Source organism: Panulirus ornatus, chromosome 42 (genome assembly GCF_036320965.1).
Source record: "Panulirus ornatus isolate Po-2019 chromosome 42, ASM3632096v1, whole genome shotgun sequence".
Classification (NCBI taxonomy): domain Eukaryota; kingdom Metazoa; phylum Arthropoda; class Malacostraca; order Decapoda; family Palinuridae; genus Panulirus; species Panulirus ornatus.
In genome coordinates, this window is record NC_092265.1 from 13,707,267 (window position 1) to 13,734,885 (window position 27,619).

The following is a 27,619-nucleotide window of genomic DNA, read 5'->3' on the forward strand; positions in this document are numbered from 1 at the left end:
CTGTGTGTGTACGTGTATGTATATACATGTGTATGTGGGTGGGTTGGGCCATTCTTTTGTCTGTTTCCTTGTGCTACCTCGCTAAGTATTATGGAAAAAAAGTTATTATTATTATTATTATTATCATTATTATATAACCTCAGGACCACTTTTATGGGATTCCCACAGTCCCAAAGGCTGCATTACATTGGTTTCAAAGAAATAGACTCCTTTGGAGTGAGTAGTTCTTCGACAAGATGTGCTCCTTTTTGTCCATTGATACAGCATTGCCAAAAGTGACTTTTTTTTTCCTTCATTGTTGCCACACGCAGGAAGACTCTGCGTATGCCAATGTGGGTGAGTGAGCTATAGGTGGAAGAGTATGAGTTGGCATGAAATAGAGTAAAGAATCATGCAAAAGTAAATACCTGTATGTGCCTTTTAGTGAAGTTTCATGGTGATATGCAGGAGTAGAAGGGATGAGTGCAGAAATAGTGAAGTGCGTTATTCAAAAAAGGATGAAAGGAAGCAAGAGAAGACATAAAATGAGGTAGAAAGAAAGTGTTTTAGTAAGTAGGTGTGTGGGGCACTGGCACTAAATGTTTGGAGTTGTTTGAGATCAGGGATGCATGACACTGCATCGACCAAAAATGTGAGGTTGGTACATTAGTTGTACATAAGTAGAAAGCCACTCATGATTGTGAGCTTCTGTACTTGTTTGATCTTGTACAGCATATCCTATGTGAGTTATCTAGGCTTTGCATATGAAAGTGCATGAGATTATTATTTTTTAGAGCATCTTTGACTCTCACTATCTAAGCTAGGAATCTGTTTTTCACACTCATGTGACTAGAATCACAGCAATGAAGAGGTTTTCCAAAATAATTCTTCAGTTTGGCGCTCTGGTTTGTGCTGTTTTACAAGGACATGGAGTAAGAAGATACTAAAACTTTCAATTTTGTTTGAGGGTCATAAGAAGCTAAAATATATATTGTAATTGAAAGAATAAGTTATTTATACATGAATGTTTGAATATTGTTCAGAGTAGATAATTCATTTGATTTTGATAATGGATCTTAAATGAATAAATAGTTTCATTGTTTCTTTTCAGAGACCTCATCCCCATCATTAGTGCCCTTGAGTACAATACATGGTTTCGCAAGCTCCGGGCTAGCCACAGTAAACTCTCCCATGAAGCAATAGAACGTATTTTACATGTTGTCAGCAAGTCACTTAGCTTAGAAGAAGTATATTTAGATAATATTGGTGCCAAAGCGTAAGTATCATCAACTAAGCCTATGTTGCATTTAAATAGTAAAGTTCATGGATTTATTTAAATTGTAACCTTTGTGACTGAGAGCAATTGTATTAGTGAACCACTCAGCATAGAACAACATTGTGACTGTTTATTGTAAGGCTTATAGTGAGAATATTAATGCAAGCTAAATCTTGGAAGGAGGTGTTTAGATTAGTATTTTACTCTATTCTTGTTGCATTCTGCATTATAAAGTTTCCCTTTTAGTGATGTTTTCTTATGATTTTTGTTTGTCCACATGCTGTTTTATGCTTATTTTATGTTTTAAACAATGTCATGCTGTTTTGTGCTTATTCCCTGTTTTATTGATACTTTATTTTAGAAATGTCTTCTTCATATCCCCTTAACAGCAGCTGACATCAATTAATGTTCTCTTAGAAGAGAGCTGCTGATGTCAGTTGATGTTCTGTTAGAGAATAGCAGCTGACACCATATAATGTTCTCTTAGAGAACAGCAGATGCATCTCTTGATGTGCTAACTTATCTCGCCTCTTTTTGAATATCCAGCTTATCATGCCATTAACCTATAGTAATATTTTTCATGGCCTGGAAGGCATAGGAAAATATTCTGCATTCCTAAAATCCCTTGCAACTACTATTATTATCACAGGGTCAAACTACAGGTTTTACACTGTGATCCTCTTAAAAATATATAATTGAGGAAAGTGAAGAATGTGAGAACTTTGATGGAATAAGTGACTTACAGAATCATTTTAGTGGGATCATTAAAGGAGGAGAGAGACCTACAAGGGAGGCATCCCTAGTGAACTCATGCATATGGAAGAAATCATGCAACACCTACACCTAATTTTTTCTGTATATAATCCTAGGGCAATAGAGGACTTTGATAGAGATGATGGGTAGAGAACTAGATTATATCCAAAGAAAAAATGTGTGTGACCTCCCCACATGTGCCACCCAACTGTTATATCTTAATGTTACATATATAGGACATATGCAGTTAATCCTGGATAAGGGAGTGGGATACAGAAAGTGAATAAGTTTGTTTGTGTGGATGACATTCTGTGAATAAAGGCTAACATTAGAAGAATCAAAATAGCTTGTGTTGCAAGATTTGGAAATAGTGCTGATTATGATGGTAGTTAAGACAAGAAAAGCTCCAAATAAGTATAAAGAAAGGTTTTTAAAGATTTTGAAACCATGATGGCATATTGGTCATAGAATGTCAGGGTGGCATTGTGATGAGAGGAGGCCAGGGAGACATTTTCATGCCTCAAACATTTGTGATAGTGAGGATGGTAAATGCAAGGGTCTTTGAGAGAGGGTTAGATATGCAGTTTGTAAGGGTTGAGGGGGACCTTGGAAGTGAATCATTTGTTTGCCATTGATGTGGCACTGGTGGCAAACTCAAGTGAGAGACCACAGCATTTTGTGTATGAGTGTTGGAAAGTGTGTGAAAAGAGAAAATTGAAGGTAAATGTGAATAAAAGCAAGGTTATTAGGTTTAACAATAAACGGAGACAGTTAGTTAGGGTCTGTGCTGGAATGGAGAAAACTTGAAGTTAAGTATTTTAGATACCTGCAAGGGGACATGGCAGCAAATGAAACCATAGAAGTGAACCAAAGGCTGGGTGAGAGGGATAAAGGTTCTGGGAGCTTTTAGGAATGTGTGAAAAGAGAGGTCAGTATCTGGGAGGGCAAAAATAGGTATGTTTGAAGGTATGTTATTAACAACAATGTTGTATGGGTGCGAGGCATGGATTATGGATGAGATTATATTAAAGAGGGTGACTATTAGAAATGAATTGTTTTGAGTATAGTATGTGGTGTAAGGAGGCTCAATCAAGTAATTAATGTTAGGTTAAGAGAGAAGTATGGTTAAGAAAGGTGAAGAGGGTTAGCTGTAATAGTTTGGACATACAGAGAGAATGAGTGAGGAGAGGTTGACAGAGGATATATATGTCAGAAGTGGAGGGACAAGTAGAGGGGGAGAGCAAATTGGAGATGGAAAGATACGGTGAATAAGTTTTGAGTGGTCAGGGCTTGAACATGCAGGAAGGTGAAGGGCATGTCCATTGACGCGCTGTCAGTGGCATGTAAAACAGCTGGGAAAACCATGGAAAAGTCTGTGGGGTCATACTGTGGATAAGGGGTTATATTTTTGGAACATTACGCATGATAACCAAAGAATGGATATATGCAAGTGAGACCTTTTCTTTGTTCTTGGTGCTGCCTTGCTAATGCTGGAAATGGTAAGTATGAAAAAGTATACAAAAAATTTGTTATAAAGGTTACTCATGGCAAGGCAGCATTTATCTTTCTCAAGTGACTTTTCATCCTCATGTCCATCTGGAAGATGAACTATCCAGTTTACTACAAAATCTCTAAGCTATGATTACAAATATTTTTTCTCCCCTTTCAGTGAATTTGCTAACAAGCTGTCGTTGGCACTCTTGTCCAATAGTAACATTCCACTGCAGAAACTCGACCTCTCACACAATCCACTAGAAGATAAAGGTGAGTTCTTGGTATGGCCATTGTTATCTAGAAATTTTCAGTGTGTGTGTGTGTAGTTTGTTGTATTGTGAAAAATGATAATGGATAGTAAGAAAAATCTCATCAAGGCTTTAATTTTCTTTTGCTCATTACCTAGCATGGAGCCTCACATCCTTTATTACTTTTGAAGGAGTATGTTTGAATTATCTTTATGTTTGTTTTATTAATTTGATTGGGAAATGCGTGAAGTACCGTGTAGTCTGCAATATATGGAAGATATTGTCAATGAAGCAGATTTCTGAAATATAGGAAAATGGACGTAATAGTTAACCCATTCACTGTTGCTCTAGAAGCTGAATTTTTTGTCTGCTGTGTGTAGCTATTTTTTTTCTATTTTTGAAAGAAAAATATTGTGAATATGATTATGCTAAGAAGAAAGGTATAAAAAAGCATAATGTATAATAATTGAGTTGCGCTGAAATAAGATCCAGAATTGAGCATCAGGTGCAGCAACTTGATGTCATGGATGTGTCATCCATCTTTGTCCTGTACCTTGAGTAAGGCTTTCGCCCTTAACTGGAGACTTAGTTATGTACACATTCCCCTCACCACCGTGAGCAAGGAACGACCAGCCGACCTGAACAACCCCACATGTTAATCTTAAGTTGCAAGGAATTTCTTATTCTCGAGAATCTAGTATTTGAATATTTATGATAATAATCAATTTAACACTGTTTTTGTTCTTTTTTTTTTACGTGCATCTATTCATAGATGATTGCCTTATGATACTGTATACATCTTGTAAATAATATTACAATTTTACTGCTATGAAGAAGAGGTGCAGGGGTTGAAAAGGAAAGCAAGTAAGTGTTGATGTTAGTTTATGGTAATAAAATATTTTGGAAGGAGGTTAATAGTGTGTGAAAACAATAGAACATATGGGAGCTTTGGTGAAAGAGGCAAATGGGAAGTGGTAACAGTTAGTGATGAAGTAAGATGGAATGTCTGTTTTGAAGGACTGTTGAATGTTTGCTGGTTGGACGTTAGATGTAGGATGTTTTGTTTGGGGTGGTATACGAAGTGAGAGAGTCATGGAGAGTGAGGAAAGAGATGGTGAAAGTCGTACTTGCAGTGAAATGTGGCAAGGCAGCTGAAGTGGATAGTATTGATGTAGAATGTGGATTGTGTTGAGGTGCCCGTATAATGCATATACAATGCCATTGTATGAAAGCAAGGGGGACAAAGATGATAGGGTAAGTATGCCATCTGTAGGGTATGAAGGGGCTTGGGGAGTGAGTCAGTTGTTATTTGCTGATAGTACTGCACCGGTGACAGATTTGAGTGAGAACCTGTACTAGTTGATGACTGATTTTGGAAGAGTTTGAATGGAGGAAGTTTAGAGTAATTTTGAATTAAAGGAAGGTTATTGGGTTTATCAGGGTTTAGGAATGAGGTATTCAGAGTGTAAGCTTGAATGGAGAAAAATTGGAGGAAGTTAAATGTATTAGGTATCTACAAGTGAACATGGCAGCAAATGGAACCATGGAGGCAGAAGTGAGTCATAGGGTAGGGGAGACGGCTAAGGTTTTAGGGCTACTAAAGAATGTGTGGAAAGAGAGGTTTTTGTGTGGTAGGGCAGCAAAAATGGGTATGTTTGAAGGTTTAGTAGTCCCAACGGTGTGATATGGAAGCAAAGCGTGGACTATAGGTGAAGGTGTGCAGACTAGGGAGGATGTGTTGGAAATGAAATGTGTGAGGACACCATGTGGTGTAAGGTGGTTTGATTGAATAAGTGATAAAAGGGAAAGAGAGAGATGTGTGGTAATAAAAGGATGGGGTTGAGAGAGCTGAAGAGAATGTGCTGAAATGGCTTGGGCAAATTGAGAGAATGGGTGAGGAAAAGTTAACAAAGAGGTTATATTTGTTAGAAGTGGAGGAAATAAGGAGAAGGGGGAGACCAAATTGGAGATGGAAGGATGGAGTGAAAATGATTTTGAATGATCAGGGTCTGAACAAACATGAGGGTGAAAGATGTGCATGGGGTAGAGTGAATTGGAACTATGTGGTGTACAGAAGTCAACATGCTGTTGGTAGACTGAGCCAGGACATGTGAAGCAATCAGGGTAGACCATGAATAGGTCTGTTGGGCCCATTTGTGGATAGGGAGCTGCAATTTCAGTGCATTACAAAGGACAGCTAGAGAATAGATGTTACTGAATGCAGCTTTTCCTCATCTGTTCCTGGTGCTACCCTGCTAACACAGGAAATGGTGATCAGATATTAAAAGAATATATGCAGTAAAACCTCTATCTGTAATTTGTTCAGAAAATTAAAAAGATATGTAAAACTATTTTATATCATGTGCACACCTGATGTTTTGTGGTGCTGGTGATTGTTTACCATCGTCCATGTGCGCTTTGGCATGATGTTGTGTGCTAGACTTGCACATTTATGTATTTTGTGCACCCTTGATTACTCTTTTGGACAGTGGCCCCTTGCCTACATCATCAGCAATTGCCTGACAGCTCCTCAAGGCTGTCTATATCTCACACAAAGTGCAAGAGGAATGTCTTAAGCCTTTAAAAGAAGATGGAGTTGTGCTAGAGGTTGACTAAGGATGAGTCCAAGTAGGCACTTGTAAAAGACTTCATGGTCATCATGCCAACCTTTCACGATATCACCAAGTGGCAGAAGAATTGGAGGCATATAGTATTGCTATTTGCTTACATATATTTATATCCAATGTATACGTATACATTTTGGAAAGGATCACAATTATGCGCGTGATCAAGATATTCCTATGAGTCCACGGGGAAAATGAAACACGAAAAGTTCCCAAGTGCACTTTCGTGTAATAATCACATCATCAGGGGAGACACAAGAGAGAAATAATAGTCAGTTGATATACATCAAAGAGATGAAGCTAGGACGCCATTTGGTAAACATGTGATTGTCCAAAACATACAACGAGCGTTCATAAACTTATCATTTTACAAATCTTATCAACAATAAAGTTATCAAATTTGTACAGACCATCACTAATATTAAGATTATAATTCTTTGTGTATCTAATAATAGAAGATTCAATGATATTTCTCTTGGTAATAGAGTTAGAGTTAACAACTGAGATGGCGTTACTCCAATCAATACAATGATAATAGTTTTTAACATGATTAAATAAGGCATTTGATTCTTGTCCCGTTCTTATACTATATTTATGTTGCGTAAGTCTAACAGAAAGATCCTTACCAGTCTGACCAACATAGAATTTATCACAGTTTCCACAAGGAACTTTGTAGATGCAACCAAGAGAATTTTCTGGTGAATTCCTGATTAAGATATTCTTTATAGTATTATTGTTGCTACAGGCAACATTTACATTAAAGGATTTAAGCAACATGGGAAGCAAAGTGAAATTATGATTAAAAGGGAGAACTAAAAGATTCTTGGTGTCAGTGGGAGGTTTGGGCTCAACTCTATAAAATGATTTCTTTGCTAACTTAAGGGATTTATCAATGAAAGATCTAGGGTACTTTAACTTAGATCCAATAGAATATATCACCTCAAACTCATCATCAATAAACTCTGGACTGCAGATACATAATGCCCTTATGAACATAGATTGAAATGATGATAATTTAACTCTGTCATGTTGAGATGAGTAATAATGGATATATGAGCATACATTGGTGGGTTTTCTGTATATGCATGATCCATAGACAAGGAAACAAGTTTAAGTGTAGCATATACAGAAAACCCACCAATTGTGTGTGGATTGTTTGTGGATTTGTGCTGTGTACAATTTAAGTGTACCTGCTTATGAGGTTTTCCTACAACCAGCTGTGTTTGTGTTTGTAAATATGGCATCTAAACTTCTAGCATCATCTTTTGTTACCCCAGAATCAGCAGCTAAATGGAAGAGAACCTCTCTGACCATAGAAATGAAGCTAGAAATCTTATGATGCACAGATACTGATGAGGGAGCATCAGTGTTGTAGGAAGTATACCAATACTTCAGTGAGGGTTGGCAGGTGGAGTAAAGCATGGGTTATGGGTGGAGCTTGCCACATTCTCATCGTTGGGTGTCTCACAGTTACCAGCATTGTGTGTGGATGTGCTGTTTGTGGGATTTGGGTAATCCTGCTAATGTGATTTCTTGCAACCAGCTTTGTTTGTGTGTGTTAACATGGCATACAAATGTCCAATAACATCTCCTTCTACCTCAGAACTAGCAGTTAAACTGAAGAGAACCTCTCTAACCTTAGAATTGAAGCTAGAAATCTTATGACTACCTCACCAGCTTCAGTGCTTGGTCGTGTTTACAGCCTGAGTGAATCTACAATTTGCATCATAAAGGAGAATGCAGAGAAAATTTGAAGTGCTGTTGTCTACTCTACTCCATTGTCTGCTAAGGTAACCGAAAGGGTTAGAAATCCACTTATGTTGAAAATGTTCTTGTTATACATAGAACATGAGATGAAGAACAAAAGCAGCCTTTAGTAACCTTCAGCTCAGATCTAAAGCTCTGTAGATTTATGAGCATTTATGTAAAGAAGATTGTAGCAGAGGCAAAGCCATTTCAAGCAAATACTGGATGGCTAGATAAGTATATTTAAAGTCAAAAGCTACATAACGTGAAGATAACTGGAGAATCCACTAATGCTATATGCAATTTCTCTTTGTGCAAGATCTTCACACTAACAAAATCTCCGTATAAAGTGAGGGATAGGGAATCTCGAAATTATTTGATATATTTAAAGTATACCTTGAATAACCGTAATTTTTTTTAACTGAAATGGATGATTTCCCGTAGCATTTTATAAAACTGAGGTTTTACTGTGTACATATTTTCCTTTCATTTTTGCTATTTCCTTCTCAAGGGAAATGGTATCCAGAACAGATGATATATATACAGATGTCACTGGAGTGAGTGAAAAATGTTGTAATTGAGGGTATAATTGGGGAACATGAGGTATTCAGTCAGGTGAATAGGAATGGTGTATTGCTTGTGAAGCTGTGTGCTGAAAAAGGACTGGTGATTGAGAATAGTTAGTTTGAAAAAAAAGGGCATTATTTGATTTTATGCTAATTGATAGGCATCAAACTGACAGCTTCAAATTGACACATTAACTAATGAATCTTAATATTGACAGTTGCAAAGTTTTACATATTGATAGTAAAAATGAAAAGGGAAGCTATTATATGAATTTGATCTACAATAGGTCAGTGAGGAAAAGGACTTAGGTTTAATAATCTTTGGTGACCTAAAGCTAGGCAAGCAATGCACAAAAGCAGTAGAAAGGATGAAAAAAATTCTTGGATTCATAGGAAGGACTTTTGAATTTAACTCAAAGGAAATTATCCTCATTTTGAAGCTCACAAGTATTCCCCCATCTTGAATATTGTGTTCAGATTTGGTCATCCCGACCTGAGAAACAAATCCTATGAGAGCTGACTAAATGAATTACACATATTTAGCTCAGAAAAGAGAAGGTTGAAAAGTGATCTAATACAAGTTTTCAAGATCATTAAAGGCTTAGATGATCTTAATTTAACAAGCTGTTTAAGAATAGATTCTTCTGATTTCACTCATAGTAATGAGGTGCAAGTACTTTTTCTTCAGCAGGATAGTTACTATATGGAATGATTTGCCAGTTAGAATTGAAAGTAATACCATAGACTTGATAGATATTTTTGGTTCAAATCCATGACTGACATTACTTGCACCTCTCTAGCTACACCATAACTTTACTTACAGGTCTTCCCTTTTTAAAGGATCTTTATGTCTTTCTACTCCTGCCACAATAATCCATAAATTTTTGTTCTCTTTTGCTATCACATACAGATGTATTAGGACCTAGTGTTTTGTTGCTGTTTGAAATCAGTTGCATTGAAATTTCAATATATAGAAGCACTTGAGCAGACTTGTCTAGCTAGACCTAAATTAACCTAACCTAGGTATTATTATGTAGGTTAGAATAGATTTCATGATTTTGGTGCTCAAAATATTGCATTTATATGTAAGAGTTTGGACCTTGATGACATTATACAGAAAAGTTTCATGTTTCATTATGAAAATTTTATTGAATGAAATTATGATTTTAAGTCTTTTTTACTTTATCATTATTTTGGGTATTTTGAAAAATATGATTACAATAGATAGATATAATTACAGGGAATTTTTTTCCTTGATTGCTTTTTTTTCTTGTCATATGTTAATGGTATTTGTTGATACTTATGTGATCGGAGGTAAGCAACATGTAAGACAAAGATAGCTTAAGTGGTGAAAAGATATATTAAGAAATAATTATTGTTCCCCCATGTATTTCCTCCCAACAGGTTTAAACACTCTGTGCGGCCTGGTTGCCAAGCTGTCTCCGGTGGCTGGGGGTTTGTTACAAATTTAATTGCAGTTATTCCATTGCAGTACCATTTTTTGCAAATTCTCCTGTTCTGTGGTTGGCTGGGAAATTATTTAACTATTGTGGGGAGCTGTGTTATTTTGCCACTTCTTCCTGTCATAGCTTGGGTTGCTAATTGGGTGTCCAATCTCGATGATTTTATTCCCTGTGATTGTTTTGCTTTTCTTCGTATGAATCAGCTGAATGTGATGTACATTTAATTACATTGAAAATTGTGGTATATCTGATGCTGAAGAAAATTCAGTTGGTGCATATTTTATATTAGGTCAAGTTTATGAATAGAATGAAATATCGAGATTTGATCCTACAGTATATGATATTGGCTTTAGTGTAGGTCATTTTTTCATGTCATTTAACTAGTCTGGTATGGGATTTGTGGCTTTGTCTGTCATCTGGGCATGTTTTGTAGTTTATCTTGTAAAATGGCAAGACAGGTGAATGGGTCCCAAATAACCAAGTAACATGAAAGATTATTTTACATGTAGATATGTATCTATATTTGCATCATGTAATATATCACAATAATTTTCTGATAAAATCTACTCCTGTGGTTGTTTGTAAAACACTGCTAACATTGTTATTAGGAAAATTATACACTCAGTTGTCTTACTTGTAGTCATAATTGATCTGTATTATTGTTACTAAAAGTTATTATTTACCTCAAGTAATGTACATAATACTATAATGCTGAAATGGTTTCTTGTCTCACCTCATTTTGCAGAACATATGCTTTGATATGCAGTTTTTACCTTCATATCTTAAACTGTCTTGCCTGAAATAATTCTTGACTAAATTACTTCTGCTATGACCTGGGACAAAATACCAGTTTTACTGGTTGGCACTTAATCCTCTTTGTAAATGATATGGTCATCTGATGATGCTACAATTTTAAGTTGTTGCTTTAAAATTAGGTGCTAATTTTTTTGAGGTGCCATTGTGTAGGAAGTATTTCTTTCATTTTGCAGGTTTTTCAGGTTTGTGTTGCAGGGCTCAGCTTGGTTGAGGTTACACCGTGAGTGAAGTCACCTTTGGTGTGGCTGTATCATTGCAAGTTGATGAAAGAGATTACAGTCTCATCAAAGACCTTCTTGCTTCGAAGTTCATCCTGTACCTGCTACTGAGTGTAGTGCAGTTTTGCAGCTGCAGGGACTACCTAATAGGGAACCCTGGGGTTATAGCACTGAACCCCTTTCACATAGGAGTCCAGAGGTTATATAAGAATGATAAGCAGCCAGTGATTGTCGTGTGCTTTGTTTTGTGTGATTTTAGTTTTATTATATATGCCTTTGATAGGCTTGGTGAACAGGTGGGTGAGGCATTGCTTCTAATGGAGCAGATAAAATGTTTGTAGAGGATGCTGACTTCTAATGGATTATTTTTCTTGTCCAAAATTGATGCTGGTGAATGCTATGAGGACATTTAGTTTGTTTATTGCCATTGTTGATGCTCTTGTTATGGGAATTGATTGTTTGTATGTGCTTCATGTGATGCCAAGTATGGATTGTGTCTCGTAGATTGGGGGTTATTGATCATTCAGGATAATGCAGGTACAGGTAGCTATTTGTACTGTTCAGGGAGAGAACTGTACCCTTGTGGTGCCTCACCCCTTGAACGTTATTATACAACATCTTGAATTTATGAATGCTCTCCGCAGCACCCATGTCCTCAGTCATTTTATTCTAATCATTTACTATAAATGCTGTAATTAATACCTTTTTAATCATTTTCTTGATTAATTTCATGTTATGTCTGAAGGTAGCTGTATCCCTCCATCTGTAGAACTGGTTACTGTCTGTGTCACTTCTATCTCAGGATAGGTAAATTTTCAGCCTCCAGCCTTTCCCTGTAACTCAGCTTTCTTAATTTTGGTGCCATATTTGTTACCTCCCTCTGGACTTCCTCGGTTAGATCTTTGTGCTTTTTTTTTTATGGTGCATGAAGGTGAAAGTTGGAGTCGTCTTTGTTAATGGGAATCCAGTCATTTAGTTTTAATAAACCTGTGTTATGATTCTGTTCTTTAGTATTGCATGTTCTATTTTGTTGGTTATACAGTGTAGTGCTGCTGTGATGTAATTGTGATGTAATTGATGTGAGAAGACTTTAACAAATTCTGTCTGTCTATCTACGGATAGAATTTTATATATTCCTGTGTGTCATAGAAGTGACTAAAGGGAGCGGGTTCAGAGGAAGGAGCCAAGTGGGAAGTGCTCATCCTCCTTGAAGATTCAGGCTGGAGTGTCTAAATGTGTATGGATGTAACCAAGGTGAGAAGAGAGGAGAGATTGGTAGTGTGTTTGAGGGAAGGAACCTGGATGTTCTGGTTCTAAGTGAAACAAAGTCAAGGGGGAAGGGGAAGGATGGTGTGGAAATGTCTTAGAAGTAAAGTCGGGGTCAGTGAGAGGAGAAGAGCTAAGGAAGGAATAGCACTACTCTTGAAGCAGGAGTTGTGGGAATGTGAATGAGTGTCAGGGAATGAATTCTAGACTGATTAGGGTAAAAATGAAAGTGGTTGGCAAGATATGGGTGATTATTAGTACCTTTGTGTCTGGCCTTGAGAAGAAAGACCATGAGAGGCAAGTGTTTTGGGAGCAACTGAGTGAGTGTTTTGGCAGTTTTGATGCAAGAGACTGGGTACTAGTGGTGGATGATTTGGATGCGAAAGTGAGTGATGTGGCAGGTATGGGTATAATTTGGGGCATGGGACATTCAGTATCAAAAGTGAAAATGGTGAACAGCTTGGGAGTTGTCTGAAAAAGGGCTGGTGATTGGGCATACCTGATTTAAAAAGAGGGACATACACAAATATATGTATGTGAGAAGGGCATTATAGGATTACTTATTGATAAATAGGCATGTAAAAGAGAGACTTTTGGATATAAATGTGCTGATAGGAGCAGGTGGTAGGATGTCTGATCACTGTCTTGAGTAGGCAAGGGTGAAGATTTACAGAGGTTTTAGGAAAAGAGGCAACAATATTGGTGAAAAAATGGTGGTGAAAGTAAGTGAGCTTGTAAAAGAAATTTATGTAAAGAAATATCAAGAAAGATTGAGTGTAGAATGGCAAAAGATGAGAGTAAGTGAAGCAAGGGGAGTGGGTGAAGAATGGGAGGTATTTAGGAAGCAGTGCTGGCATATGCAAGAGATGTATGTGGCATGGGAATGGTGGAAGGTGGGTAGATTAGAAAGTGTAGTGAGTGGTGGGATGAAGTAAAGTTGTCAGTGAAAGAGAAAAGAAGGGCTTTTGGGCAGTACTTACTGGAAAGGAATGCTAGTGTTTGGGAGATGTATGAGAGAAAGCAGCTGAAGAGGAAGGTGTAGGGTTGAAAAAGAGGACAGAGGAGAGTTGGGGTGAATGAGTATCAGTAAACTTCAAGGAGAATAAGATGCTTTGAAAGGATTTTGATAATGTGCGAAAAAGGAAAACAAATAAGAAAATTGATGAAGTTGTAACAGGTTGTGAGGAAGTGAGGAGGAGATGGAGTGAGTATTCTGAAGGATTGTTGATATGGTGACAAATGTAGGGTGTTTGGGTCAGGGTTGTATGTGAAGTAAGAGAGTCATTGAAAGTGTTTTCATGAATAGAGAAGAGTTGGTGAAAGCCTGATAAAGGATGAAATGTGGCAAATCAGCTGGAGTAGATAGTATTGCTGTTGAATTTTTTAAGAAAGGGGTGACTGTGTTGTTGATTGGCCAGTTAGGGTTTTCAGCGTGTATCATGGTGAGGTGCCTGAGGATTGGCGGAATGCATGTATAGTACCACTCTATAAAGTCAAAGGGGATAAAGGTGACTGTTCAGACTACAGAGTTATAAGTTTGTTGAGTGTACTTGGTAATTTGTATGGGAGGATAGTAATTGAGAGAGTGAAGGCTTGTACAGAGCATCAGAATTGGAAGGAGCAGTGTGGTTTCAAAAGTGGTAGAGGGTGTGTGGATTAAATGTTTGCTCTAAAAATGTGTGTGAGGTATACTGAGAGAAACTGATGGATTTTTATATTGCATTTATGGACTTGCCGAAGGCATATGATAGGGTTGATAGAGGTGCTTTATGGAAGGTTTTAAGAATATACTGTGTGGGATGAAAGCAAAACTAGGGAAAAGGGGTGCAGAGATGGAGTGTGGCAGTGAAATATGGTGGATGATACTGTGTTGTTTGCTATTGAAGGTAAATGCAAGTAAAAGTGAAATTATGGTGTTTGAAAGGAAACAAAGTGAAAGTATAGATTTTGTAAAACCATGTAGAGTGAAAGAAGAAAGTGAACTAGATTGTGCTTTGGATATGGGGGGAAAAAGACTTGAAGGAAGAAGTGAGAGAATTTAAGTATCTAAGAGCTGTATTGGGTAAGTGTGGTGATATGAAAGAAGAGATAAGGGAGAGAGCAGTACAGGGTAGAAGAGTCACTGGGTCCCTTAATAGAATAATGAAGAGTAGATGTGTAAGTATGGAAGTGAAGAAAGGATTAAGGAACAGCATAGTCCTCTCAACCTTGACCTATGCAGCTGAAACATGGAAATGGAATGAGTCACAGAGGTCAAAAATCCAGGCTGAGGAAGTGAGCAATATGAGAAGAGCATGTGGTGTGACTAGATGGAATGAAGAAATGAAAGGGTGTATGAGAGATGTAGTATGGCAGGGAATGCAAAGGGAATGAATTGTGGAGTGGTAGAATGGGTGAAATGTAATACTTTGAGTTGGCTTGGGCATGTGGAAAGAATGCAAGACTGGGAGTTTACAAGAAGAGTGTATGACAGTACAATTAAAGAGGGTTGTGTGAGTGGAGGACCACCTGTGACATGGGCAGATAGGGTGGAGGACTACTGAAGGGAGAGAAATAGAGGAAGAATGCACGAAATGGTGTATGTGAAGGAGGGATATAAGGACAGGGATAAGTGGAGACTCTTGCTGTGGTCACCTCGTGATGGGAGTTCCCAGAGGGAATTGGTGTCAGAGATATAGATAGATAGATAGGTAGACAAAATCTGCTAGAAGCAAAGAGAAATTTGTATCAAGGACATAATGCGAGGAAGAGAGGAGAGTGAATGGTTCCAAGTGAAAGTAGGTCTGTGGTTGGGATGTGTGATATCACCATGGTTGTTTGATTTGTTTATGGATGTGGTGGTGAGGGAGGGAAATGTGAGAGTCTGGAGAGGTGCAGATATGCAGTTTGAAGGGGATGAGAGGGCCCGGAAGTCGGGAAGTGAATCGGTTATTGTTGCTGGTTTTACAGCGCTGGTGGAAGATTCGAGAATGAAACTGCAGAAGTTGGTGACTGAGTTTGGAAGGGTGTGTGAAAGGAGGAAATTAATAGTAGATGTGAATAAAAGGAAGGTTATTAAGTTTAGCTGATTTAAGGAACAAATTAGTTGGGGGTGTGAGTTAGAATGGAGAAAAATTGGAGGAAGTCAAGTGTTTCAGATACCTGGAAGTAGACATGGCCATGAATGGAACCATGGAAGTGGAATTGAATCATACGTTGAGAGTGCTGAAGAAGGTGTACAGAGAACATTATCTGGGAGGGCAAAAGTGGGTATGATTAAAGGTATAGTAGCACTACCAATATTACATGGATGTTAAGCTTGGGCTTAGTTAAGGCTGTGCCGGTGAGGATTGGTGTGTTGGAAATATAATGTTTGAAGACAATATGTGGTGTGAGTTGCTTTGATTGAGTAAGTAAAGAATGGGTATGAGAGAGATGTTTGTAATAAAAAGAGTGTGGTTGAGAGAGCTGAAGAGTTGTGCTGAAATGGTTTGGATATATGGAGAGAATGATTGAGGAAAGGTTGACAAAGAGGATGTGTGTCCGAAGTGAACGGAACTAGGAGAATGGGGAGATCAAATTGGAGAGGGAAAGATGGAGTGAAAAGGTTTGTGAGCAATCAGAGCCTGAACATACGAGAGGGTGAAAGGCATGAATTAGAGCTATGTGGGGTATTGGAGTCTATGTAGTGTCTGTGGACTGAACCAAGGCATGTGATGTGTTGTGGGGCCTAGAATGTGGATAGGGAGCTTCGGTTTTGGTGCATTACATATGACAGTTAGAGAATGAATGTGAGCAGATGCTGCCTTTCTTCATGTGCTCCTAGAACTCTCTTTCTAATGTGAGAAATGGCCATCAAGTATGAAAAAAGAAAGAGAAAACTGTATGTTGTCAATTGATGATTGTTTGAGGTACAGGTTTAAAGGACTATTGGTTAGTTTCCATCTCAGTTTGAAATAAAGTTCCTTCAGCGTGCCTCGAATAGTCATATCAACCAAAACTTGAAAGTGAAAATACATCAGAAGGTATTTACCCTGGTAGACAGGTGTTGTGCAATTAAAGAACTAGACAGTTGTGAATGCTATAGTTAATTGAGCTTCAGCACAAACTTACTATGTGCACCAAGCCCTTTTCAGCAAAGTAAAAGCATTTCATAATATGTCCCAATGCACTGTCATTCTTGCCATGAGAAGGAAAATGATCTTACTCCAATTCAGAGCCTACATCATAAAGATGTACAACCTGGTTTTCACTATTTTTAGAACTTTCAATAAAGTGATCAGTTGGAAGATCCTTTTGGCAATTGTTGCTCATCCTGGTGACTAATGAAGCAGTTGCCAAGGCTAAACTTAGTAAAGGTCTTTGCTTTTCTGGTGAATTCTGATGCTGGCTCTCACGGATGTTTTGGTGTTGGATCCATCTTCTGCAGTAAAACTAAGTATGTGCGTAGTTATCTAAAATGGTGTTCTCTACTAAACTTTGAACATGATGGGAGATGGAAGATATCATAAGGTATGTGAATAATTAATTACATGTCTTTGGATATGCCATAGGAATAGTGGGTGAAAGTACTGTGGAATACTGTTTGATGCTTTTGTCTGTGAGCTATTTTGTTGACATCGGCAAGATGAAGGCCTCTGTACTTTGATGGAAGCTTCTTTAAAGCTGTATCAAAAACTCACACGGTTGATTTAGTATATCCTTCAGTGGGTCATGTACTTAAAGTAGTCTACAAGTCTCCTTTGAATTATATGAACATGTAGGTTAGGCAGTCTACCTATTGGTTTCTTTGCATACTTGATTGCTGATGCTCTCAACTCTTCCCTCCATGTTGTAACAAGAAATAGATAGGCAGCACAAACTTAATGTCAATAATCTGTCTACAGAAGCAAACTGAGTGTAGAAGTTGCTTAGCTCCAAGGATGCAATCATTCATGCAGGAACATGACCTTTAATACTAAGAAAATTATAAAACTAGGGGATAGGGGAGTAAGAATACTTCCCACGTATTCCCTGCGTGTCGTAGAAGGCGACTAAAAGGGAAGGGAGCGGGTGGCTGGAAATCCTCCCCTCTTATTTTTTTTTTTTTTTTTTTTAATTTTCCAAAAGAAGGAACAGAGTAGGGGGCCAGGTGAGGATATTCCCTCTAAGGCCCAGTCCTCTGTTCTTAACGCTACCTCGCTAATGCGGGAAATGGCGAATAGTATGAAAGAAAGAAGAAAGAAAAGTTTGAGCTTGCATGAATTGTGGTCAGAGTGGTAGGAATAAACATGGGTGCCAGTATGGTTGGAGTCTTAATCTGGTCAGTTTGTGTGGTGCTCTCACTTTAGCATCATCATGTAATGTTCTTCATATTCATTGATGGGTTTACCAGCAGCACCCAGCTCTTATGTGAGGGCCTTTCTAAATGAGGACCTCTACCTTACACTTATCCCTCCCAGTGAAGCTTGTGGTAAGTCCTCTTGGAGCAAGAATAGTAGTAGTGTATTGCAGTGTATTGCACAAATGAATGGAGATTCATTGATTTAGTCCACTAAAGCTGATCTAGATCTAGATCAGTATCCTCCATGAGCTGTGGTCTAAAAATGATAGTTATATTTGCTAGTAACCAAATTATAACATGTAATCATGCTCCTCATTGAGCTTACTTGGCCATTGTGTATGGGAGTTGGCCACATAAACCAGCATTTATGAGTATTATCCTTCTTCTACTTTTTCTTTTGCTAGCTTTTAGGTGTAGGATTAACATTGAGTTGAAATTTCAGTGTCTTTTTTCATCATTACAAACTAGGATTTCTTGTTCTGTGTTTCTCTTCCTCTGTTCGCATATAAGTTAGCATACTTTCTGCCAATCAATTTCTACTACTTTCTTGATATGATAATTGGGTTGATTAGGGTTTCACAAGTGCATTATCCTTTAAATGAGGATGCACCAATGATTTTGGAATGGCAGTATAAGAAATACATGATTAATGAAATAAGGTGGGTAGTAAAAAGAATGAGGCTGTATGTATGCAAGGGCATTGATGGTGTAAAGTGTATGGTATGGAAGAACTTTGGTTTGGATGAGGTTCTGTCCCAGCCATCTTGATGTTTTGCACAAGATGGCTTGTATGCTTTTGTACTCTGTTAATGATTAAGACTTGAGGGGGGGGTTCTTGACTTACAATTTTTTTCTTGTGAAAAATCTACTAGAAACTAGTAGGCCAATCCTTGCGTACTTTATGCATGAATTTGGAATTTGTAAACTGATATTGATCCCACTTCAGTAAATGTCTTTCCAAGACATGTGTTATTGAAATAAACGTTATATGAATTTAGAATTAAAACGCTTTAAGTGCACAAAGAACATTGCCATCATGTGTATTGTGGTGGTGATTACATGCAGAATGTTCCTGTAATTACCTATTTGTACTATGCAGGGAGAATGTTTTACTCTTGTGGGGCCCCATATCTTGAGCATTCGGTATCATACAACTTGTGAAATTTATGTATGCTGTCAGCATTAACCTTGTCTTCATTCATTTTATTCCATTTATCCATCACTCTTATACCATAAGAGTAACAGGATGATAGAGATTCAACATGAATTGGGTGATTTTCTGATTGGTAAAATTATTTGATTAACCTCTTCAGCAGATGTCTAATTTTTATTTTTTGTCTTTGCTTATAGGTGCTATACACATAAGTAACCCTATTGGCCGGCAGGCAAAGGGCCTTAGTCATCTTAATCTTTCTCACTGTGGCCTCACTGGTAAAGGTGTCAACATGTTAGCACATTCCCTGTCAGTCAATAAGGTGAGTCTTGCAGGTTACATTGTATGCATAGAACTACCTTCTGAATCCTATTTAAAATCATGTTGTTCTCAGTGGCCTAGGGAAGATTTTATATATGTCTCTTTGTAGCCTATCAGCATCCTCTGTTGATATGATTTTCATACTTACTGTAGTAGCATCTGCAGAGGATGTTATGAAACTGTAACTCATGCATGCATCAGTATCAAATATAAGACTGCAGAACAGGAAGGGTTCAAATACAGTTCCCTAGGGAATGAGCTTTGTACTGTGGAGGCAATGGAGATAGCCTGGTTTACAGGTATGTGTTGTGATCTGTTGACTGAAAAGTTGTATGTTCATCTCCCAATTTTTCCACTTATTAACATCTTATTTGCAATGACATGGTCATGATTACTAAAGTGTCAGAAGTGAAGTGAACAAGAAGAGGGTAACCCAGGATGAGAGGGAAGGATGCAGTGAAAGACACTTTGATTGTGGCCTAAACATATAGAAAGGTGTTAGGTGTGCATGGGGCAAAGCACATTGGAGGAGTATGTTATAAAGAGGAGCACCTTGTTGCCAATAGCTTAAATCAGGTCACATGAAGTGGTTAAGGAAAACCACAGAAAAGTGAGTGTGAATTGGCTATGGGTAGGGGATCCAGTTTTAGGAACATTGTACATGATGACTAGAGGTTTAATGTGAGCAGATAAGGCTGTTCTTCATCTTTTACTGGTGCTTCTTTGTTACATGAAAAGCAAAGAACAAGTACCGAAAAAATATTATGCATGGGAAGTGAGTCAGTTGTATGCTGATGACAACACTGGTGGCAGATTCAAGTGAGAAACTGCAGACGATGTCTGAGCCTGAAGGAGTGTTTGAAACGAGAAAATTGAGAGTAAATGTAATAAAAGCAAAGTCAGAGAGATGGGTTAGGTGAAGCATAAATTTAGACAGAAAAATGAAAGAAAGCAAAGTATTTTAGATACCTTGATGTGTATATAGCAGTGAATAGAATCATGGAATTGGAGGTGAGTCATAGAGTGACCAAGGTAATAAAGGATTTGGGAGCATGGAGGATTTTGTGTAAGGAGAGGTCACTCTCTAGGAGGACAAAAATGGGTATGTTTAAAGGTGTGTTAGTCCCAATTATATATGAATGCAAGGTATTGGCTGTAGATGAAAATGTAAGGAAGAGGGTGGATATGTTGGAAATGAAATGTTTGAGGACAGTATTTGGTATCAGAGGGGTTGATTGAGTTTTTTAATGATAGGGTAAGAGAGAGGTTTGGTTTGTCTTTTGAATCTGCCACCACTGCTGTGGTGTCGGCAAACAACTGACTCAATTCCAAGGCACCCTTCACCCTGTGTAGACTGCATACTTGCTCCTATCTTCAAGACCTTTCCATTTACTTCCTCACCACCCCATTGATGAACATATTAAACAGCCATGGTGGTATCGCACATCCTTGCCACAGACCCACCTTCAACTGGAACCACTCTACCTACTAGCATGATAAAAAGTTCTCATTGCTTTTTTTAAACATTCCCTCCACACCAGATATTCTATAGACATTCCACAAGGCATCGCTATCAACCCCATTTTCTTCATCTGTTCCTGGCACTACCTCACTAGCATGGGAAATGGTGAGCAAGAATGAAAAAAGATGTATTTTTCATACGTATTAGCCATTTCCTGCATTAGCAAGATAGCATGAAGAACAGATGGCTGAGCTTTAAAGGAAAAGATCCTCACTTTGACCCCTTCTCTGTTCCTTCATTTGGAAAAGTAAAACAGGAGGGGAGGATTTCCAGCCCCCTGCTCCAACCATTTTTAGTTGCCTTCTATGACACACAGGGAATACATGGGCAGTGTTTTTTTTCCCTGTGGAGACTAGATGTGGATAGGGAGCTGTGGTTTCGGTGTATTACACATGACAGCTAGAGGCTGAGTGTGAACGAATGTGGCCTTTTTTGTCTGTTCCTGGTGGTGCCTCGCTGGAGGGGGGGAGGATGCTATTTTGTGTGAGGTGGGGTGGTTACGGGAATGAATGAAGGCAGCAAGTATACTCTTTATGACAATGATATCTGATGAAGACAGCAAAGTATAGGAAAGCATAGGAAGGAGCTTTGATGATGACAATAGAGTAAGCAAAATGATTGGATTAGAAACTGATCAAAAGGAAATCCATAAAGACAGATTCATTTCAAATGAGCAGAATTTAATAGTAATGTAATTTAATGGATATAAATTTAAGCAAATAATTTTATGTATGTATATGTGTATATGAGTGGATGGGCCATTCTTCATCTGTTTCCTGGCGCTACCTCACTGATGTGGGAAATTTGATCAGGTATGATAAATAAATGAATATATAAAAGTTATGGAACAAGCAAGAATATTTTGGTGGTGCCATACAAGTCCTATAAGAGAAAGTGATAGAAAGTGGATCGAATGTTTAAGATTTGGTTGTCATCATAAATGCGAAACTTGAATTCGGAAAACATATTGAGAAGAAAACAGTTAAGCCAAGTGACGAGTGGTATGATTCTGAGAATATGTACATTGTATATGTAAGAAGCAAGATTAAAAACTTCATCCACCACTTTAACACGTTGAATAGTCCTTCAGAATTAACTTGCAACATGAACAGTATTTCAGAATACTCACTTATTTTGTATTGATCTCCTTTCTCCCACTTTTCCCCATCTACTCCCCTCATTGTAATCTACTTTCTCTACCTTATATTCTTTAACACATACCACTGCTCCTTCATCAGAAGTGCCACTCCCTCCTTTTTTTTGTCTTCCTCACAAACCCTAGATGTTACCAAACCAATCTATCCACTTCCCACTAGCATTGATTCTCTCTTTGCTAGAACATCCATGTTCCTTGCCTAAGATATGGTTCCTGTTTCTCTCTTCTCATCCTAGTTAGATTTGTGCACATTCATACACCCCCTTCTTCAATCCAGCCTGCATATATACTCTATACATGCTTATGTATGTAGCAGTAATTCACATACACTTGTTAAGTAGTGATGCCAGAAAAGTAAACACTGAAGTTCCCTGCTTTTGACTGTATTCCTTGCCATTATTAAGGATACAGAGTCAAAGTGAAAAGGAGAATGGGAAGATACATACAAAACTAGAACTCAGTCCACATGAGGAACATAGTACTGTTGACCTAAGGAATTTGGAAAGATTGACCACAATTGGTTAGGTGAGGTGTAAGTGCCTTCATTTCAATAGACCTGAAATCTTTAAAGATGTTGAGTGGTAATTCACATACACCTCACCGTGTGGAATGAGTTCCAGCTCTGCATATATTCTCCTCTTCACACTAATTTTGTATTCTTGGTTGTGGATTGAAATACAGTTAGAAGCTTGGAGTTTCTGTGTTTACTCTTCTGATGTTTTTTCTTTTATTCAGATGTATGTATGTGTATGTATAATGAATTTTTAACGTTGTTTTTGATACTTGCAAGATATCACTTTGTCATAAACAGTTTAAGTTTGAAAGTTGTTTATTGTCAGAAAGGGATGCATAACACTTTAAGTTTGAAAGTTGTTTATTGTCAGAAAGAGATGCATAAGTGAGATATTACTTTCAAGTTTAGATATTTCACTCATTGCTTAACCAATGTTTGATGACTTTGATATTTTTACATGTTTGATTACTGATGCTTGCTGACATTCACACACCTGTAGCTTGAAATCATAAAATGGTTTATCATTGACAGCTTAGTTTTTATGTGCTAGTACGTGACTATGTTCATGATACTTCTTTTGAATGTTGTTTTTGTTTTCTTTCAGTACATGTGTCAGACTCTAACGTTTCTGAGTCTAGCCGGCAATTCCCTTCGAGATGACGTCAACAACTTATACAACTTCTTAGCTCAGCCAAATGCCCTCAAAACACTCGACCTTTCTGCTACAGAGTGTGCCATTGATGCAGTAAGTCCTTTGAGTTTTATTTTATGGATATTTTATTCATTGTTGCATTTTTCACTAATTGACGTGTTGAGGAAGTAGTATGCTGTGGACTGAACTAGCCATATGTTTCTTAGAACTGATTAACCTTACAGTAAGCACATTTTTTTCCAGTCAGTTCATTTTAGTAGTCGCTGATAAAGTGATTTCTTCCATCTCAATCTTTCAACAAAGGTGTCTTCTAGGACACCGTGCTCACGTTCTTTCTCTCCCTTAAAGTCATCCTTTTTAATCCTTCAACCCTCTTCATACTGTATCTCTCTTTACTTCCCTTTTTCAATCCAACTTTCATTAATTTTATCTCATGCGGTCAGTCCCATGACCATGAGAGATTCTCTGTGATAATCTATAGGGAAATCTATATTAGGATTAGGGTGCACCCGATAGTGAATTTTATCTGGGTGGATAGCAGATGTGCCAAATATTTATTAAATGTCCTGCCCAGATAACTTGGCGTGACAGCATGATTTGCTGTTTCTTTATAATTGTATGCATTTAAACTAAGACTATGAGCACCTTTACCTTTACCTTCCTGTCTCAGGAACCCCTTCATTGGAATTCCTGCTGCACTCAGAAAGACAGCCATGTCAACTGGGTGGGACCATAGGTCAAGGAGTGGTGCTGTTGTGTGTATAACTGTATGAGGTGAGTGCTGGACAACTTAGGAGTAAGTGTTCAGTGTCTTCAGTATGGAAGTTGCATCTTGGGCATGAGAGGTCTTGAGACGTGTTGATTAAGTGTTTGTGATCTAATGGATGGTCTTAATATAGATAAGAAATTATAACTTGGATACATCAGGGGAATGTGGTTTTAGATGGGTGTATGTCTGGTGCGAAGGTGTTTACGACTGAGGTGGGAGGGTGGTTGTTGCTTGTTGAGTCAGTTTGATGAGTGTGTTTTGTCAGTGTTTTGCTTATTGAGGGACAAAGTGCTTAGTGTAGGGAAGAAGTGCTTAATGGTACTGATAATGTATATAATGATGCCTATTCTCTCTTGGAACTCCCTAAAGGGGATGGCTATGACAAAAGTCTCCATAGCTGGTGAACTCCAGTGCTGCTTCAAAGCCTTATTGTGCAGAGAGTGACTCCAATGCAGTGTTTTCAGAGGCTCGTACTTAATGTTCTTACTGACTGCTTCTACCTAATGATCCTGCCTAATATTCCAACCTTCTACTTACCTAATGCTCCTGCCTAATGTTGGTATGTACTACTTCCACATAATGTTTCTAAAGTTACTACCTGCTACTTCTACCTGTTGTTCCTCCAATTTTGCCGGAGGACAGGGTTAGAGCATAGCACTCACTGCAGGAAAATCTAGAGTTATGAAGAATGAGTTTTGTCAGTTGAGTGTTGTTGAGTGTTATGTGTGACAAGGAGAGATTGTATGTTAGTGGACAGAATGCCAGGAATCCATGTGTGGGTAAGGGAGAAAGAAAAGGCAGCTACCTGGGTGAGAGGAGTGCAGCTTTATGATCACTGAAGTGCTCACCCACTACCCAGCCATCACTAACCCTCCCAATACTCAGGTCAGTAGTACTGGTAATAGACCTCTGTGGATGGTTGGTGCCTACCAACTACTACTTACAAATATACTATGTTAATAATAAAGAAACAATCAGGATGGTATGAGGTGTGAAGCACTCTCTTATAGATGGGAAAGTAACAATAATGGGGATTTAAGTTATAAAGAGATAGAAGGGGACTTTGGATTATTATGGGGATGGGGGGTCTCAGAGATGCAAGTTTTGAGAGTGTATACAGAAAAATTTCGTGTACATCATCAAAACCTCAGTGAATATACTAGGATGAATGGGACTAATACACCATCATTACTAGATAGTATCTTCACACACACTTACCTTACTAGCATGACTATGTGATACACCATTTGGAAAGGGTAACCATATAATAGGAGATGGGGGATATGCGAGTATTTGTTTTTATATACAGAAAAATTTCGTGTACATCACCAAAACCTCAGTGAATATACTAGGATGAATGGGACTAATACACCATCATTACTAGATAGTATCTTCACACATACTTACCTTACTAGCATGACTATGTGATACACCATTTGGAAAGGGTAACCATATAATAGGAGATGGAGGATATGTGAGTATTTGTTTTTTACTTACCTTACTAGCATGACTATGTGATACACCATTTGGAAAGAGTAACCACATAACAGAAGATGGGGGATATGTGAGTATATGTTTTTTTACATGAGTTTACATGAGAAAGACAGACAACAGGAGGCCTGATTGGCCCATGACTGGATTGTTCGGTGAAAAAAATTTAACTTGTCAAGAAAATATAATTTTGCTCAGCAGTTTTCTAAGCTATCACCGACTCCCCGCTGATGCACATTAGCCTTCTTGTATCCCTGTTACTGTTGTCGTTTATATAGTTTATTTCTGGCATTTTTCTCAGAGTATACTTGAATTTATAAGATATTTATCTAAACAACTTTTGAAGGTATTTATAGTCTTCGCATTCATTGTGTCTGACGGTAACTTATTCCAATGCTCAACACACCTGTTGCAAAAGATGCTTTTTTCCATGTCCATACTACATCTTTTAGCTTTGAGTTTTATTCCATTTGTCCTGGTAACCATATTTTTTTGTATTTTGAAAAGATGTTCATGATTTACTTTATCAAACTTGTACAGAATTTTGAACACTTGGATTAAGTCGCTGCAAAGTCTATGTTTTTTAAGGAAGAGGAGATCCAGTTCTTTTAGCCTCTCTTTGTATGCTAGATTTCTAAGGGATGGGATCAATTTTGGTCTGTGTTTTTGTATTTTATTTTTGTATAGTTTGGGGACCAAAGCTGGACTGCATATTCAAGTTGTGGTCTTACTAGAGAATTATAAAGTGTGAGAATTGTTTCTGGTGTCTTTGAATCTATGTCCCTGGCTGTGAAACCTAACATTTGGTTGCCCCCCCCCTTTTTTTTTTTTCTGCTTGACACTGTTTAGTGTACTTCAGATTGGTGCTAATGATAACTCCAAGGTTTTGAGGTAGGGTTAAGGTTTTTATTTCTACATGGGGGTTGGTGGTTAGTTTTGGAGTGGTTTGGTTAGGTTAAGTGCTTTTTCATATGTGGTTTGCAGCTTTGTTATATTTACCTATGACAGAGGCAATGGGGCATACTTGAAGATGGACCTGATGAATGGTTTGTAGAGTATACAGGGAGAGATACTTTTACTTGTCCAAATCTGGGACTCGTTAGTTTTGAGGATATTTATTGTTTTTAGCTTTTATTTTGTGTGTGATCGAGGAAGTGATTCTTATATGTTATCCCCCCCCTCCAATAAAAAAAAAAAAAATCAGAGTAGCAGGAGGTTGCAGGTTGGATTTGTGTCTTTCTAGGGTTAAGTCATTTCTGAGGCCAGAGGCAGCCAGAAATGTTGTATATATGGCCAGGAGAAGGTTGTACAAAATACGAAGTGTGTATCTGGCAAGCTTAAGAAGGTGAGTAAATTTGATTTGATTAATTGCATTCTGGGTAAGTAAGAAACAGAGATAAGCTAAAGAGGGTAAGACTGGTGGGATGGTAGAGTAGGTGAAATGCAATATTTTGAAGTAGTTCACACTTTGTGAATTACTCCTGCCCATTAGTTACATTTGCACCAATATTCTTTACTGTACATTTGCCAGAGGCAAGCTCTTCATGTTGTTCTTGTAGCGGTTACTGGATGTATATAACACTGGCAGCTTTGAACTTTGAACAGAGAAGAGGTAGTAAAAGCTTTACGGAAGATGAAATCCGGCAAGGCAGTGGGTTTGGATGGTATTGCAGTGGAATGTATTGAAAAAGGGGTGACTGTATTGTTGACTGGTTGGTAAGATTAGTTTATGTATGACTCATGGTGAGGTGCCTGAGGATTGGTGGAATGCTTGCATAGTGCCATTGTACAAAGGCAAAGGGGATAGAAGTGAGTGCTCAAATTACAGAGGTATAAGTTTGTTGAGTATTCCTGGTAGATTATATGGGAGGGTATTGATTGAGAGGGTGAAGGCATGTACAGAGCATCAGATTGGGGAAGAGCAGTGTGGTTTCAGAAGTGGTAGAGGATGTGTGGATCAGGTGTTTGCTTTGAAGAATGTATGTGAGAAATACTTAGGAAAGCAAGTGGATTTGTATGTAGCATTTGTGGATCTGGAGAAGGCATATAATAGAGTTGATAGAGATGCTCTGTGGAAGGTATTAAGAATATATGGTGTGGGAGGCAAGTTGTTAGAAGCAGTGAAAAGTTTTTATCGAGGATGTAAGGCATGTGTACGTGTAGGAAGAGAGGAAAGTGATTGGTTCTCAGTGAATGTAGATTTGCGGCAGGGGTGTGTGATGTCTCCATGGTTGTTTAATTTGTTTATGAATGGGGTTGTTAGGGAGGTGAATGCAAGAGTTTTGGAAAG

At 38.0% G+C, this 27,619-nt stretch overlaps 1 protein-coding gene across 16 annotated transcripts in view; it reads left to right on the forward strand.

Moving 5' to 3' along the window:
* LRR (Leucine-rich repeat) overlaps nt 1-27,619 on the forward strand; it is a 258,329-nt gene that overhangs the window by 51,934 nt on the left and 178,776 nt on the right. For 10 of the 16 annotated variants that reach the window (XM_071686586.1, XM_071686593.1, XM_071686594.1 and 7 more), the window contains 5 exons: nt 1,091-1,255; nt 3,678-3,772; nt 10,091-10,141; nt 19,102-19,226; nt 23,022-23,162. In XM_071686586.1, the coding sequence (XP_071542687.1) occupies nt 1,091-1,255; nt 3,678-3,772; nt 10,091-10,141; nt 19,102-19,226; nt 23,022-23,162 (577 nt within the window). The remainder of the gene's footprint in view (nt 1-1,090; nt 1,256-3,677; nt 3,773-10,090; nt 10,142-19,101; nt 19,227-23,021; nt 23,163-27,619) is intronic. The other 6 variants (XM_071686591.1, XM_071686592.1, XM_071686599.1 and 3 more) reach the window with 1 other exon arrangement.